Genomic DNA, 13,442 nt, shown 5'->3' with positions numbered 1-13,442 from the left:
AGTGCGCGGGCAGAGGGTTAGGGCCAGGGCGGCCACGCAGGGTGGGGCAGGGGATGGGGCTGGGCGGGGCCGCCCTTCCCGCCTCTTGCCTCTCGTCCTTATTGATCTGATCCCCGAAGCCCACGGCATCCACGATGGTCAGCTTGAGGTGCACGTTGCTCTCTTGGAGGTCGTAGGTCTGGGGCCGCAGGCGCACGCACTCCGCGTGGTGACTGGCCTCCTCGGTCTCGAAGGTCGTGTTGAAGAGCGTGTTCATCAGCGTGGACTTGCCGATGCCGGTCTCCCCTGGCAGCGGGCAGTGGAGGGGAAGGGGTGTCAGAGGCCGGACCCGGGGCTGTCCCTGGCTGTTGGCTAGGCCGGGTGGGGCTCAGGCATCCTCAGCTTCCGCAGAAGAGAGAGGGGCTAGCCTCCCGCTGCACCCCTCACTGTCGCTGTCCCCAGGAGCCATCCCTTCTCCGTGGCCTCGGAAATAATGTTTGGGAAAACCCTTTTCATGAAGATGGCGCCGAAAGCGAAGAAGGAAGCCCCTGCCCCTCCCAAAGCCGAAGCCAAAGCAAAGGCTTTGAAGGCAAAGAAAGCAGTGTTGAAAGGCGTCCACAGCCACAAAAAAAAGATCATCACGTCACCCACCTTCCGACGGCCAAAGACACTAAGGCTCCGGAGGCAACCTAAATATCCTCGGAGCGCACCCAGGAGAAACAAGCTTGACCACTATGCCATCATCAAGTTCCCCCTGACTACCGAGTCAGCCATGAAGAAGACAGAAGACAATAATGCACTTGTGTTCATTGTGGATGTCAAGGCCAACGAGCACCAGATCAAACAGGCTGTGAAGAAGCTCTATGACATTGATGTGGCCAAGGTCAACACCCTGATCAGGCCTGATGGCGAGAAGAAGGCATATGTTCGACTGGCTCCTGACTATGATGCTTGGATGTTGCCAACAAAATTGGAATCATCTAAACTGAGTCCAGCTGCCTAATTCTAAATATAAAAATTTTACACTGTAAAAAAAAAATAAATAAATAATGTTTGGCCGAAACTGGTTTGGCTCAGTGGATAGAGCGTCGGTCTACAGACTGAAAGGTCCCGGGTTCGATTCCGGTCAAGGGTGGGTACATTGGTTGCGGGCACATCCCCAGTGGGGGGTGTGCAAGAGGCAGCAGGTCGATGATTCTCTCTCATCAATGTTTCTAACTCTCTATCCCACTCTCTTCCTCTCTGTAAAAAATCAATAAAAATATATTAGAAATAACGTGTGGAAGAAAGAGACATAAGGCTGGCTTGGACATGAGATGGCGCTATGGGGAACGTGTACGATGGTCCCTCAGGGAGGGCGAAGAGGCAGAGCCTGGCAGCTGTGACGCCGCCTGACTCTGCCCTGGGCTGGCCTCGATGGGACCCGATCACCCGCTCGGCATGCCGTCCCTCCCAGAGCCGGGACGGTCCGGGGCCACAGGGCCTGGTCTGAAGCCAAAGGAGACTTGGTCCCGTGCTCGGGAGACCGGCACCCTGGTCTAAGTGGGGGTGAGGGAAGCTGCTTCCCAAAGGGCCCCTCAGCCCCGCAGATGCTAAGGCTCAGGCCCCTGTGGGGGATCTGGCCGCACTCTCTGTGCCTCCGGGAGGCCCCGGCCCCGAGGTGCACGGCCCCCCCAGAGCCTCCCAGTTGGGGGCTGAACGGGTTCAGGTGTGTGCGGGAGCGCTCAGTACGTGGTGCTGGGAACGGGGGGAGACTTGCTCGCCATAGCATCCTAGACACATAGTAGGAACAACAGTCCACGTGTTTTAAGTAAACAAACCACCTAAATCTCCACCTTCACGTGCCGGATCCCGTTTACTCCTCAAGGCAACTAACTCTGAGACAGGCCTGGGCTCCGACTCTATCCCTGATTCTGGCAGAGGCACCAACCAAAACCCCATGCTGAACCCCCAGCGTGTGGCTCTGCCTGGGAGGTCCCTATGCAGCTCGACAGGGGGCCAGGGCAGCAGCGCCCACCTCCCAGAAGGCCCTCCCCTGCCTCCCGCCTGAGGCTGCCCCTGGCCAGGCCGTGACACACTTACCCACACAGAGGATGTTGAAGCTGAAGCCCTGAGAGACCGACTTGCTGACCAGCTGGTCGGGGAGGCTGTCGAAGCCCACGTGGCCGCCCAGGGAGAGGCTCCGGGGCTCCGGCTCCGCGTTCTGCTCAGAGAGAAACAGGGCGAGGCGGTGAGCCCGCGGGGGGAAGGCGGGACAGGCTGGGCGAGGATCAACCTGAGCAAAACCCCCATCTGAATTCTCAGCAAGCCTCAGGACACAACACAAGTATTCCAACTCCTCAGCGGGGTTCTCTGGGGACCCTCAGGCTCTGGTTCACGCCAGCCTCTCACCCCACCTCACCTCTGGCTGATGAGGAAAGGATTCGGATGAGAACGGGGAGGCCGGGCCTTAGCAGAGAGGCAGGCGGCAGGTCCCACTTCCAGAGCTCCCCTTCCAGGCCAGGTTCCCACAGCGGGAGCCCTCCAGGCCCCTGAACCCATCTCGGAAAAGGCCCTCAGACCCACCCACCTGGGCTGGCAAGGGATGCTGGGGCCTGGGGCATCTCCTAGCTGCTACTTCTGAGGGCTCAGCCTCCTCCTGCCCAGAAGGAGGCCCCAGGAGGCCCCTGAATCATAAATAAAGATTTTAAGAGGCCAAGACTGAAGAGGATTATGTTCTTGGGAGTCCCCTCCCAGACCTTCTAGACCCTCCTACTCAAGAAGGACTCAAGCAGAGGCAGGCCTGGCTCTAACCCTCACTCCAGCTCCACGCAGGGCCCTCTACGTGCACCCCTTGCTCCTCATGCACCCAAGTGTGGAGGGCACACATGGGCCCGGCTAAAGGAGTGGTGCTCCCTCGGACCCACCCCTGGACCTCAGAGCCAGTCTCCAAGGCATCACGGCTCTGAGGCCTCCTCCTCCTCCCTTCTCTGGGGACCCTCAGGCTCTGGTTCATGCCACCCACCCTCTCACCCCCACCTCACTTCTGGCTGATGAGGAAAGGATTCGGATGAGAACGGGGAGACCGGGCCTTAGCAGAGAGGCAGGCGGCAGGTCCCAAGTAGCCTGGGGCCACCAGAGCTGGCCCACAGCACAATAAGAAGAAATCACCACCACCCACAGCAGAGGGTCAAGGTCAGACTCCAGCGTGCATGGCTCCCCTGCGAATGGGGGTAAAATGCTGTCTTCCGAGGGGAAATGCCCAGGCTCAGCCTTCCTGGGTTTGGCCCCTCGGAGGACAGGCCCCAGACAGCTCCATTGTGGGCAGAAACGTGCCTCCTCCATTCCCAGCCGCCCTGCCCCGACTGCCCGCTAGAAAGAACAAGACCGGATAGGGCAGTGGGTCTGAGCCTCATCCTGCCATCCTGCCCACAACACTAGAGGGGAGGAAACAGGCCCAGCTGAAGGCAGCCCCGCGCTACTGATTAGGACAATGGCGGCCCTTATTGGGACAATGCCGAGGCGGCTCCGTGGAGAGGGGCCCTGGCTCCCCGCCCTCCCGCAGAGGGGTCGCCCCAGCACCTGAGCTCTCTGCAGCCCTAGCCTGTGGCCTCAGCCTGAAGCCCTCCAACCATTCTCTCCTCCCAACCAGAGCCCCCTGGCACCCACACCCAACCTTCTCTTCCCCACCAATTCTGTCCCCGCCACAATCCCACCCCAGCTAAGCCCAGCTAAGCCCTGCATCGCTGACCCCCAAGTGTGAGTGCTGCCAGCCCAAACCCCACGTGGCCCCCTCTGGGCAGTTCTACTGTCCCCTCTAAACGTCAGGGTTACCCCCACGCCTGCTCCCTTTCTCAACAGAGCCTCTGTTCTCGTAGCTGACCCTTTCCCCTACCCCCTGCCCCCAGTGACCATGTCACAGCCTCCCCCCTCAAGCCCAGGTCCCCAGACATAAGCCAACAAAGAGGCCCCCAAGGCAGATTCCTCTCACCGGTGCCACACAAATTCAGTAAATGGAGCATGGGATGTGCTGGGTCAGGACCAACCCCCCAGCATCCATGCCCTTTGCAGTCTGAAGCCTTTCGCAGCTCAGTTCCGCCCAGCTGGTTACCTCTGCATTCACTTTTCAAACTCGGCCCCTCCCCAGGCTCCAGAGTTCACGCTACCTTTTCCCTGGCCCCTGGGAGCTTACATTGCTGACCCCTCACTTGGCAGTGACACCACTTCCTTGCACTGTTGGCTGTTCTTTTTTTTTTTTTTTTTTTTTTTTTTTTTTTTTTTTTTTTATGAATCCTGGTTCTCCAGCTCTTCAATAAACTCCCTGAACTTGGCTGCAGGCTGGGGGAGGTCAGGTTTCCCCTTCTTCCCCCCACTATGCCCAGCTAGACAACACTACCATTCATAAATCAGAGAACACCACCTCAGGGCTGTCTGCCCGCCTCACACCGAGCTGCACTATCTGGTCTCGTTCTACCTGCTCGTGACAGCCTGCGGGTCGAGTGGAGGACAGAACAGTTCATCTAGAGCTTTTTCCTCTTCAGGCGAGACGGAAGGCGTGCTGTGCTTGCAGCATGTATTCATCCTCTTCTGCCAAGGGTGACAGAGCCAGGATGCAACCCAACAACCTGCAGACTGCCGCCCAAACCCACCGGTCCTGTGTGTCCGGGAACCACAGGTATGCGCACACACTCCGGGCAGAGTGCCTGCACAGGGTCAGAGGCATCCTGTTCCTGGTGTCCCCACATTCTTGCAGCTCCAGCCTCCAGACGCGAACAGCAGGGGTTACCCCAGGAGCCATCTCTCCACGCCCGCCAGCCCGTCTGTCTTCACTCACACTGCATGGTTCCCTCTGGGGACACCTGTGGGTGCAGGGAGGTCCTCACCCCCAACTTGTGCCGGCTGCACCCTGTCACTGCAGAGCCCCCAGCCCTGGGGCAGTCAATGCCTCCCGGAGCCTCGGACCATGGGAGTGCCGATGTCCAGAGCATGTACACACACACACACACACACACACACACACACAAGAATGGCTACTGGCCCTGTCGGAGGCCGAGGGCTATTCCCTGGCTTCAGAAGACCGATCTGACCTCCCTGCTCACCGAGCCCCTAATACCAACCTCCCTGATCCTATATTTGGCATCAATAACGTCTGACCCAAGGTGCCCCGCTTGTTCTGACACCCCAGGTGTCTCTGCTGACCTTTGTGGGAGCCCAGTCTAGGAGGAACCAGCAGCCTCCAGTGCAGCACTGGCCATCTCAGCGGGCACAAGTCAGAAAGAACCCTCACGCCCCTCACTGGCTGCCTGGCTATGAGCCCTGCACTCTGGCAGGTCAGACCACAGTTCCATCTCTGGGGTGTGGGGCCTAAGAATCCTGAGCCAATCAGCATAATTCCACAATTGGTTCAGGCACAGGCACATGGCCCAAGTTCATGACCATCTGTGACCCCTGGAGGAGCTAGCCTAAAGCTGACGCCCACTCAGAGGATGGCAGATCCAAGGAAATCCCAGAGGAGAGAGCCAGTGTCTGCCCTCCATGTGGGCATTTCCCTGACCCCTGGCCATCTCTCCCCTTTGCTGCTTACGCTAGCTGAGTAGGGCTATCTGTCTTGCAACTGAAAGCATCTGGACTGCTACCGTCTCCAAAAGTGAAACGCTGTGAATGGCGGGAAGCGGGAGGGGGCGGGTGTGGAAAGTAAGACATCTCAGGCTCTACAGCCAAAAGAAGGAACGGATGTCAAATGGTGACGCCACCACCTCGCTGAGGACCCCTTGTGAAAAATAAGCCAAGCGATCGTACAGCCTCCTACTCCGTCCATTCCATCCGGCGTGGCAAACACTTATTATCCCCATTTTATAGGTGAGGAAACTGAGGTACACAGAAGCTGGAGAGCTAATCCGGGCAGAGCAGGGGTGTGAGCAGCCAAGCCCCTGCCAAAAACCACTCTGCGATACTGACTCTCCTGCTCTTATAAGGCTCCCAACTCATTCATTCAGTCACTCAACACACGCTCACCAGGCACACCTGCCGTGCGCCCAACACCAGGACGGCTGCCAGTGGAAAGATGAGGACAGCAGACTCGTGACCTCAGAGGCCAATCTAACTCAGTCTACACCCAAAAGGCTGTAGAGGTCATGTAAATGGGTGAAGGGGACCAGGATAGTGAAAACAACACCAGCCAACAGTTATCGAGTGCTTAGCAAGAATGACTCTAGTCTCTTTCAGTCCACACCTCGGCCCTGTGAGGTAGGCTGTTATATTATCACCCTTGTACAGTTGAGACCATTGAGCCACCAAGAGGCTAAGCCATTTTCCCAAGACCACACTGCTCAGAAAGGTGCAGCCAGGATCTGAATGGACCCACACCCCCAGCCACATAACTCCACTGCTGACCAAGCGGAGTGTGGGGTCCCCCAGGGAGAGGTGGGAACGGTGGGGACTGGCAGAGCCCTCTGCTCAGTCCACACCGGCCAGGATTCTGCAATTCCAGCCACATGTGGGAATGCAGACCTTGGATTGCCATACCTTCCAATTTTTTATGAGAATCCAGAAATCTAGATGTTTAAGTGGAATCTCTAGTTTATTTTATTGTATTACAGTTTCCTTTTATTTAATTTATTTAAATTCTTTGTTTAAAGTATTACATAAGCCTCCTTTTCTCCCCATTAGTCTCTCCCCAGCTGCTCCCTCTCCCTCTAATTTTTTAAATTAGTTGAAAACTAATACAAACTGAGAATACCATGAGGGCACAACACAGCATGTCTGGGCTGTACCTGGCCCATGGTCTGACAGTCTGCACCTCATCTACCTGGATCTGGTAGGGAAGCTCAATATACTCCCTACTTGGGGCATGGAGACCCACGGAGACTGCTCCCCGGGAGGGGCCTCTGGGCTGGAAAACTTAACTTGGCTCCAAGGGGAGGCGGTACCAGCTGCTGCTGCCGCTTTCACACCCCCAGCTCCCTGGGTGCCGGCTCAGGGGCTCTCACTGTCTCCGCGAAGCTCCAGGAGGGAGAGCTGGCCGCTCGGGGCTCCGTGCACACAGTGGGAAACTCCACAGGGCCATTTTACCCTCTCTAATCACTAACAAGCTTTTGGCTCCGAGCCAGGCCCCGGGCTTCTATGTCATCATTTCTTTGGCACATCAAAGACAACAACCAAAATAATAACTGCCCGGGCCAGCTGCGCGCCTCCATCCACGCCCGGCCGGCGCAGAGTGGAGAATGGCAGGTTTGACGCAGCCCACTGGATAACTGGGACATCCTTTCCCCAGCCCGGACACGCTCTGCCCGCGCCCTCTGGGGCAGCCCTCGTCACCAGCCCAGAGAAGCTGCCTCTTTTTTTTTTTTTTTTTTTTTTTTTTTACCAAGAAGGGAAGTAGAATTTGGGGAGAAACCATGTCTCACAGCTTGCCCACACAAAAACAGGTTTTTTTATGCGGAAGGAACTGGAAATCTGCTGAACGTCTGAACCAACAGAATCAAAGAAGCTGCCAGTGAATAAACACCTCTCAGACCAAACCTCCCAAACCAGACTGGCTGCTGGGGTGGGAGAAGAGGTCCAGCCTGCCGCACCGTCAGTGTCCTTGGCTCCTGATCCGGGACAAAGACCAGCCCCTGCCCCAGGCCTTCCACTGAGGCTTCTTCTCTGGTGCCTTGGCCTTCCCCTCTCCACCCCCCGCCCCAGGCTCCCGTGCTCGGCACCCACCGGCCTGAGCACCCTGCCAGGCAGGCAGGAAGTCCACTCCCCGGGAGAGCTATCAAGTCCCGCAGTGGACCCAGGAGTCACCAAGCCATGGGAGCCTTCTCCACGCACCAAACCACCGACCCCCCACCCTGGCCGCTCCGAGCAGCCCGGGGCCGTAAATAGCCAGAGCAGAGGCCTCTGGCCAGAGCCCATGGTCACAGCACAACTGTCCTTGCGTCTGACAGGAATCCTAGGAATTTTCCCAGGAAAGGCTTTAGGCTCTGGTCCCAGGATTCCACAGCAAGCCACTAAGCTGAGGTCAAAGGTTACGGGAAAGAACCAAGGGGATGTATGTGGTGGGAGGCGTTTGGGGTGAGAATGCTGCTAACCTGGCCCAGGGAAGAAGAACAAGAGGCAGGACATACCTGTCCCAAAGCGAGAGGCCACCTGGGAACCGGCAGCAGGACGCTGGGGAAAGCTGGGGAGAAGGCACGGGTAGGGACCAACCTTCACGGCGCCAGCACCGGGCGCCAGGGCTGCCGCTTAGCAATTTGGGGTGGCCCGCTCCACATTTCTCATTTCAAAACCAGGTTTCTAAGAAGCCGAGAGCACAGTGATTGGTTTCTGGGTCCACCCACCCCACTCCAGGCCAAGGACACAGTCACATTCCTGGGCTTTGCTGTGCGGCCTGAGAGGGAGTGGTCCGTCCCACCAGGGAGCTGGGGGGAGGAGGGGTGGGGGGCGGGAGGATGTTCTTTGGGCCTTGGAAGGCACTGGAACCCCAGACAATCAAACTGGCTCAGGGACTCCCGTGGCAGCCCTCCAGGCCTTGCAGCAGGGAAAGCCACAAGTGGTCTGGGCATTGCTGGGCGCGGGCACCTGTGCTCCACAGTGAATGGGATACCGCCCTTGGAAAGGGGGGTGTGGGCAGCCAAGGCGACCCTGACCCCTCCAACCCCAGGATGGATGCGGGTGCAGGGAGGGGACAGAGGAAGGCATGCGCACCAATATGGACCAGCGGCAGCTCTATTGCTTGCCCCATTCACCCCAGCACCAGAGAGAGAATCAGACTCACACCCAGGCCCCACAGGCCGGTCTAATAAGGGCACGTGAGTCCATGTCCCCCAAGCCCAGGAGAACCCTCACAAAGCAACCACTTCCTGAAATCTGAAATAGGCCCTTCTTCCCTTCTCCCTTGGTTCTGTCCCTTGAATGAGGCCTCCAGGATCGGGACCAAAGACCACCTGGAAGCCATATATTTTGAGGAAGAGAATATCTAATTTGGCTCAAGACCAGCCAGGGCGACTGATGATACAGTCAAGATGCCCTGTACTCCACCACCTCTTCCCAGCCATGGCTCCTCCACAAGCACATGCTCCAGCAAGAAACACCCAGCTTGATCACAAGGGCATGCTCACCTTGGGAGGCATCCTCTCCCCAGAGAGAAGTGTCTCTCCCCTGCCCGCACAGCTCCACATCTGGCACAGCTCCACATCTGGCACAGCTCCACATCTGGCCGTCTGGCAAAGCCCATGCCTTGGGGGCCATGCCTGGGGGTCCTGGGACCCTAGCTAGCAGCACAGAGGCGGGCAGGCTGAACTGGCTACAAGGGACTCCCGGAGGCCAGCCAGCCCTCAGGCCCTTTGCGCTGTCATCCTGCAGCTACTTGCTTCCAGTAGCTGGACTCAAGCCACAGAGGCATTCATGGTAGTTACTGCCCCAAAGAGGCACCTTCACCTGGCCCACCCTTAGGGCTCAAAACTCACAGGGACCCACCCTCTCTGCCATCTCAAGGGTTACCAGTGCTGGGGTTGGGTCTCAGTCTCAAACTTGTCAATGCCCAGTCTGCATCCTTACCAACTACAGGCTGCTGGTATCAACGAGGAGATGGATGCAAACATCCAGTGCGTTCCCAGCCCCAATCCATTCTCCCATCTCCCTGGCATTGTGATCCGTCTCCTTCTTGCTACCCTCTCTGTTCCTAGCCTGGTTAGCTCCTTATCATGTGCTCCTTTGGATCACAAATGTCTCCCACCAGCCTCCCTGCTCTGGCCTGTCAAGATCCCAGGCAGAACTTACTAACGTGAGCCCCCACAGCATGGCGCGGTGCCCATGAAGGAAGGAGGGCAGGACAGACCCACCTCCCAGGGGAAGGTGGGGCTCACTTATGACTCCTCAACACCATCAGGCGCTGAGAGCTCCCTACACAGACGCCTGTTGCTCAGCTCTCATTTCTCCTCTGGGACAGCTCAGCAAGGTCACTGGCCATTTTTACAGGACGAGGAGGCACCACTCTGTGACAGAGTCCCATGTTGAGTGAGAGGGCTGCCTCCCAGGGTCCCTTCCCGCCAGTCTACTAGCTTCAGGGAGGGAACAGGCACTCCGCAGACAGTCTGCTTCTTGGGGAAGTGTCAAGATTACAGGGGTGACAACAGAAGTGACAGATGGTGGTGGGGACAGAGCGGACATGGGAGGGGGGGTGACGGGCTGGGAGGAGTGCCAGGTGTGAGGCTGCCACGCTGCAGCTTCTTCCTCTCCCTCTCATATCTCTCCTTTCCCCTACCCGACCCCAACCCCCCAGCCCCCACCCTTCCAACCCCCCTAACGCCTCCCTCTCCACAGTGTGGGAGCCCTGCCCCACGAGATTCTGACAGGAGATGGCCCTCCAAGGCAAGACAGGATTGGGTCCCAGCAAGGACGAGGAGCAGAGCAACAGTGGACAGGAATCTGATTGCCCAAGGAAGGCTAGAGGCGACGGGAATCTCCTGATGGCCGTCCCAGACACACCAGTCCAGGAGCTACTGACCGTACCCCACGGTGGATCTAGGGTGGAGCAGGACTAAGCCAAGAGGTGAAGGCCGCCGAGCCTGTGGTGTTTCCATCGCGCTATGTGGGGAACGGGAACCCAGCACACACTGGCCTCAAAGCACAACTCTGCATGCTCATCCGAGCCCCGAGTTAGGGGTTCCCAGCCCTCCAGGGATGGTCTGACCACTGGCCCAGCCTGAAAGGCAGTGCAGACCCGCCATAGCTCAATGAGATCAGAGCCTCATGGCCACTGCTTAACACCAAAGCCAGCCCTGGGGCTGACAGGCACCGAAGCGTGTTTCTGAACACGCCACACACACTGCAATTAACCTCCAATGAACTCTTTGAAAAGCATCAGTGTGGCTGTGCCTATTCCATAGCAAGATAAAGGGAGAAATTATTTTCCCAAGATGACAAGCCAGGAGAGGCGGAGTCCAGACTCCTAAATTCAGGCCCCAACCCCACCCAAGGTCTCCGCTCAAATCCAACCCTCCCTGGGTCCTCCCAGGAGTGTGACGGCCCCAAGTGCAGAGGGCACGGAAGGCATCCATCCGGCCAGCTGGCACGGCCACCCGGCCGCCGAGCTCAGGCTGTATACGCTTCCCGGAGTCAGCCCCCGCTCTGTGCCTCAGCTCACCATGGGGGAACACCCAAATCCTCCCAGAGAGCCAACCTAGAAATCCGAAGGAAAGGGCCTTTCCAGCCCGCCTGGCCGCTCGGCTCAGCCTCTGAGGACCATCTCTGGGCGGGCGGGGACGGGGGCCGGGGGCCGCTCGGAAGGGTGCCATATAGCAAACGTGTTCTCGGCTGCCTTCTTACACAGGGCCAGTCTTCACACCGACATGGGCTCGAGGTGTCGTCTCTCCTGTGTGGTGTCTTACCCTGTGCCAGACACCGCTCTGGACACCTCCCTGGACCCTCTCCTTGAATCCTCACAATAACCCTGGGAGGGATGTCCTATTTTTATCCTATTATTCAGATGAGAACACCGAAGGGGTTAAATTACTTGCCCGATGTGGCCAGCAAGTCAGGTGGTCCGATTCTGGTTCCTCTACATACCACTCCCACCTGCAAGACCAGCTGCTGGAGCAACCCCTGGCCACAGACAGACAAGCCTCAGACATAACTTTCTGGTCAGCTGGGCAGAGGAAAAGCACAGACACACGCCCTCACGGGTCTCCTGCCTCCGCTAAGCGGCAGGTCTGTGAGGATGCAGGCACTGCCCTCCTCGGGGACATAAATTCTCATGTGCTGGGCAGAGCTGAGGTGAAGCTCTGATTGACCCAACCTCTGAATCTCTCCTCCTGTGTCTAAACTTACTTAACGGACACAGTCCCCTCCCCAGTGGAGATAAAACACCCCAGTCTAGAAGTTATGAAACCAAGAGCTCCTGCTTTAGTGATGCCTATTTCCAAGTAGACCAACAAATGTATTTTCAGGTTCAAGGGAAGAAATTTACATATATAAATTCAGACGGCTGTATTTATAGCAGTCATTGCGTAAGTCCTAGCTCCCTTATTTAGCCCTAGAACCGATTCCTTATCAGTCACATATTCAGCATTCCCCCTCCCCACTCCCCCCAACCGCCCAGGGCTCTCCCTCCCCCGCCCCTGCCACCAGGCTCCCAGGCAGGCCAGAGGACATAGCTTCCTTCACTGTCACAGCCCAGCCTCCCAGACACACCCAGATCCAGCCTCAGACACCAGGGCACAAGCAGACACAGCCCCAGAAGGGCCCCTTCCCCCCGCTGAATTAGAAAAACCTTTAGGAAGTTGGCCATTGGAAGGCTCAGGCCCGGAGCCCCCCCTGCGGAGCCCTTCCTCCTGCAGAAAGCATCCCCCAACTGGGGCCCAGACAAACATCCACTGGGCCGAACTGGCACCGCTCCAGTTCCCGAGGAATGGCAGCCTCAGACCTGACCACTGAGGCCGATCCTGCCTGGAATTGCACCCAGGATTCCGTCGCTTGTTGAGGGGTGGGGGTGGGGGGTGGGGGAGAGTGGGAGTGAAGGGGGAGGAAAAGCAGGCGCAAGGTCTTCAGGACCCGATCTGCCACTGCCCTGAGCTCATCTGGAGCCCCCCCTTGGGTGCCTTGGGCTTCATCCTCAGCGATGGTGCCCATCCAACAGCACCTGCGAGGCCAAGGTTCTCCCCAGCGGCGCAGAGAGAAATGCCCAGGAACAGGAGGGGTGCGGAGTATCGGGGATCCTCCCTCCCGCCCCCGGGGTCCCGGTCTGCACTCGCACCTGGCCGGAGCCAGGCGGGTGGGTGTAGGCTCCTTCCTCCCCGCGAACGGGGCCTGCCCCTCCTGCGCCCGAGGAGGGCGAGCCCGCCAGCTGCCCGGCCAGGAGCCCCGGCTGATGCCCCGGGACCCCCGGCTGACGGACGCCGCCAAGAGCCCGCCGCGGTGGCCCCAGGCCGGCGGGGCGTGAGGCCCGCTGACAGCCCGGCCCGCGCCCCTCCCCGCGCCCCCGGCCCCGGCCCCCGCGCGCGCCCGGCCCGGCTCACCGAGCAGCGCTCCAGCTCCGTGGCGGCCATGGCGAGCTCCGCAGGGGCGCGCGGGCGGGAAGAGCGGCCGGGCCGCGGCGGGGACGAGCCGGCTGCTGCGGGACGCGCTCCGCCCGGCGGCTGCGGCTGAATGGATCCAATATGGCTACTTCCTGGAAACTCCCCTCGGCGGCGGCGGCGGCGGCGGCGAGAGGCTGCGGAGCCGCCCCCACCCCGCCCGCGGGACCGGCCCCCCCGCCCGGCGCCGCCGAGCGCGCAGCCCGCGCCCCGCCGCTGGGCCTGGCCGCCGGGGGTCTCCGCGGCTGGCGCGGCGGGAGGCGCCGGCTGCGCGGGCTGCTGGGACTTGTAGTCTGCGCGCTGGGGGGCCGGGGAGGGGAGGAATGGGGGGCCGGTGCCCGCCGGGCTGCCGCGTGTCCCTGGGCCGAGCCCTAGGAAGCCGGCTCCGCGGGAGGAGAGCGGGGTGCTGCGTGCGCCCCGGGGGTC

General features: G+C 59.3%; 1 protein-coding gene and 1 pseudogene across 15 annotated transcripts in view; one reads left to right on the top strand and one right to left on the bottom strand.

Annotated features, from left to right (window-relative positions):
• SEPTIN8 (septin 8) overlaps positions 1 to 13,442 on the bottom strand; it is a 27,014-nt gene extending 13,572 nt beyond the window's left edge. For 5 of the 15 annotated variants that reach the window (XM_036423663.2, XM_036423665.2, XM_045576879.1 and 2 more), the window contains exons 1-3: positions 12,960 to 13,119; positions 2,062 to 2,185; positions 90 to 285 (exon numbers count right to left, since the gene is read on the bottom strand). In XM_036423663.2, the coding sequence (XP_036279556.1) occupies positions 90 to 285; positions 2,062 to 2,185; positions 12,960 to 12,989 (350 nt within the window). In that variant the 5' untranslated portion in view covers positions 12,990 to 13,119. Of the gene's footprint in view, positions 1 to 89; positions 286 to 2,061; positions 2,186 to 12,959 lie in introns of those variants that run through there. The other 10 variants (XM_036423658.2, XM_045576877.1, XM_036423666.2 and 7 more) reach the window with 8 other exon arrangements.
• On the top strand, positions 463 to 963 carry LOC118710886 (annotated as a pseudogene).

Source organism: Pipistrellus kuhlii, unplaced genomic scaffold (genome assembly GCF_014108245.1).
Source record: "Pipistrellus kuhlii isolate mPipKuh1 unplaced genomic scaffold, mPipKuh1.p scaffold_m20_p_8, whole genome shotgun sequence".
In the NCBI taxonomy this organism is placed as follows: domain Eukaryota; kingdom Metazoa; phylum Chordata; class Mammalia; order Chiroptera; family Vespertilionidae; genus Pipistrellus; species Pipistrellus kuhlii.
The sequence above is the reverse complement of the archived record's forward strand: the minus strand, read 5'-3'. Positions and strand labels throughout refer to the sequence as shown.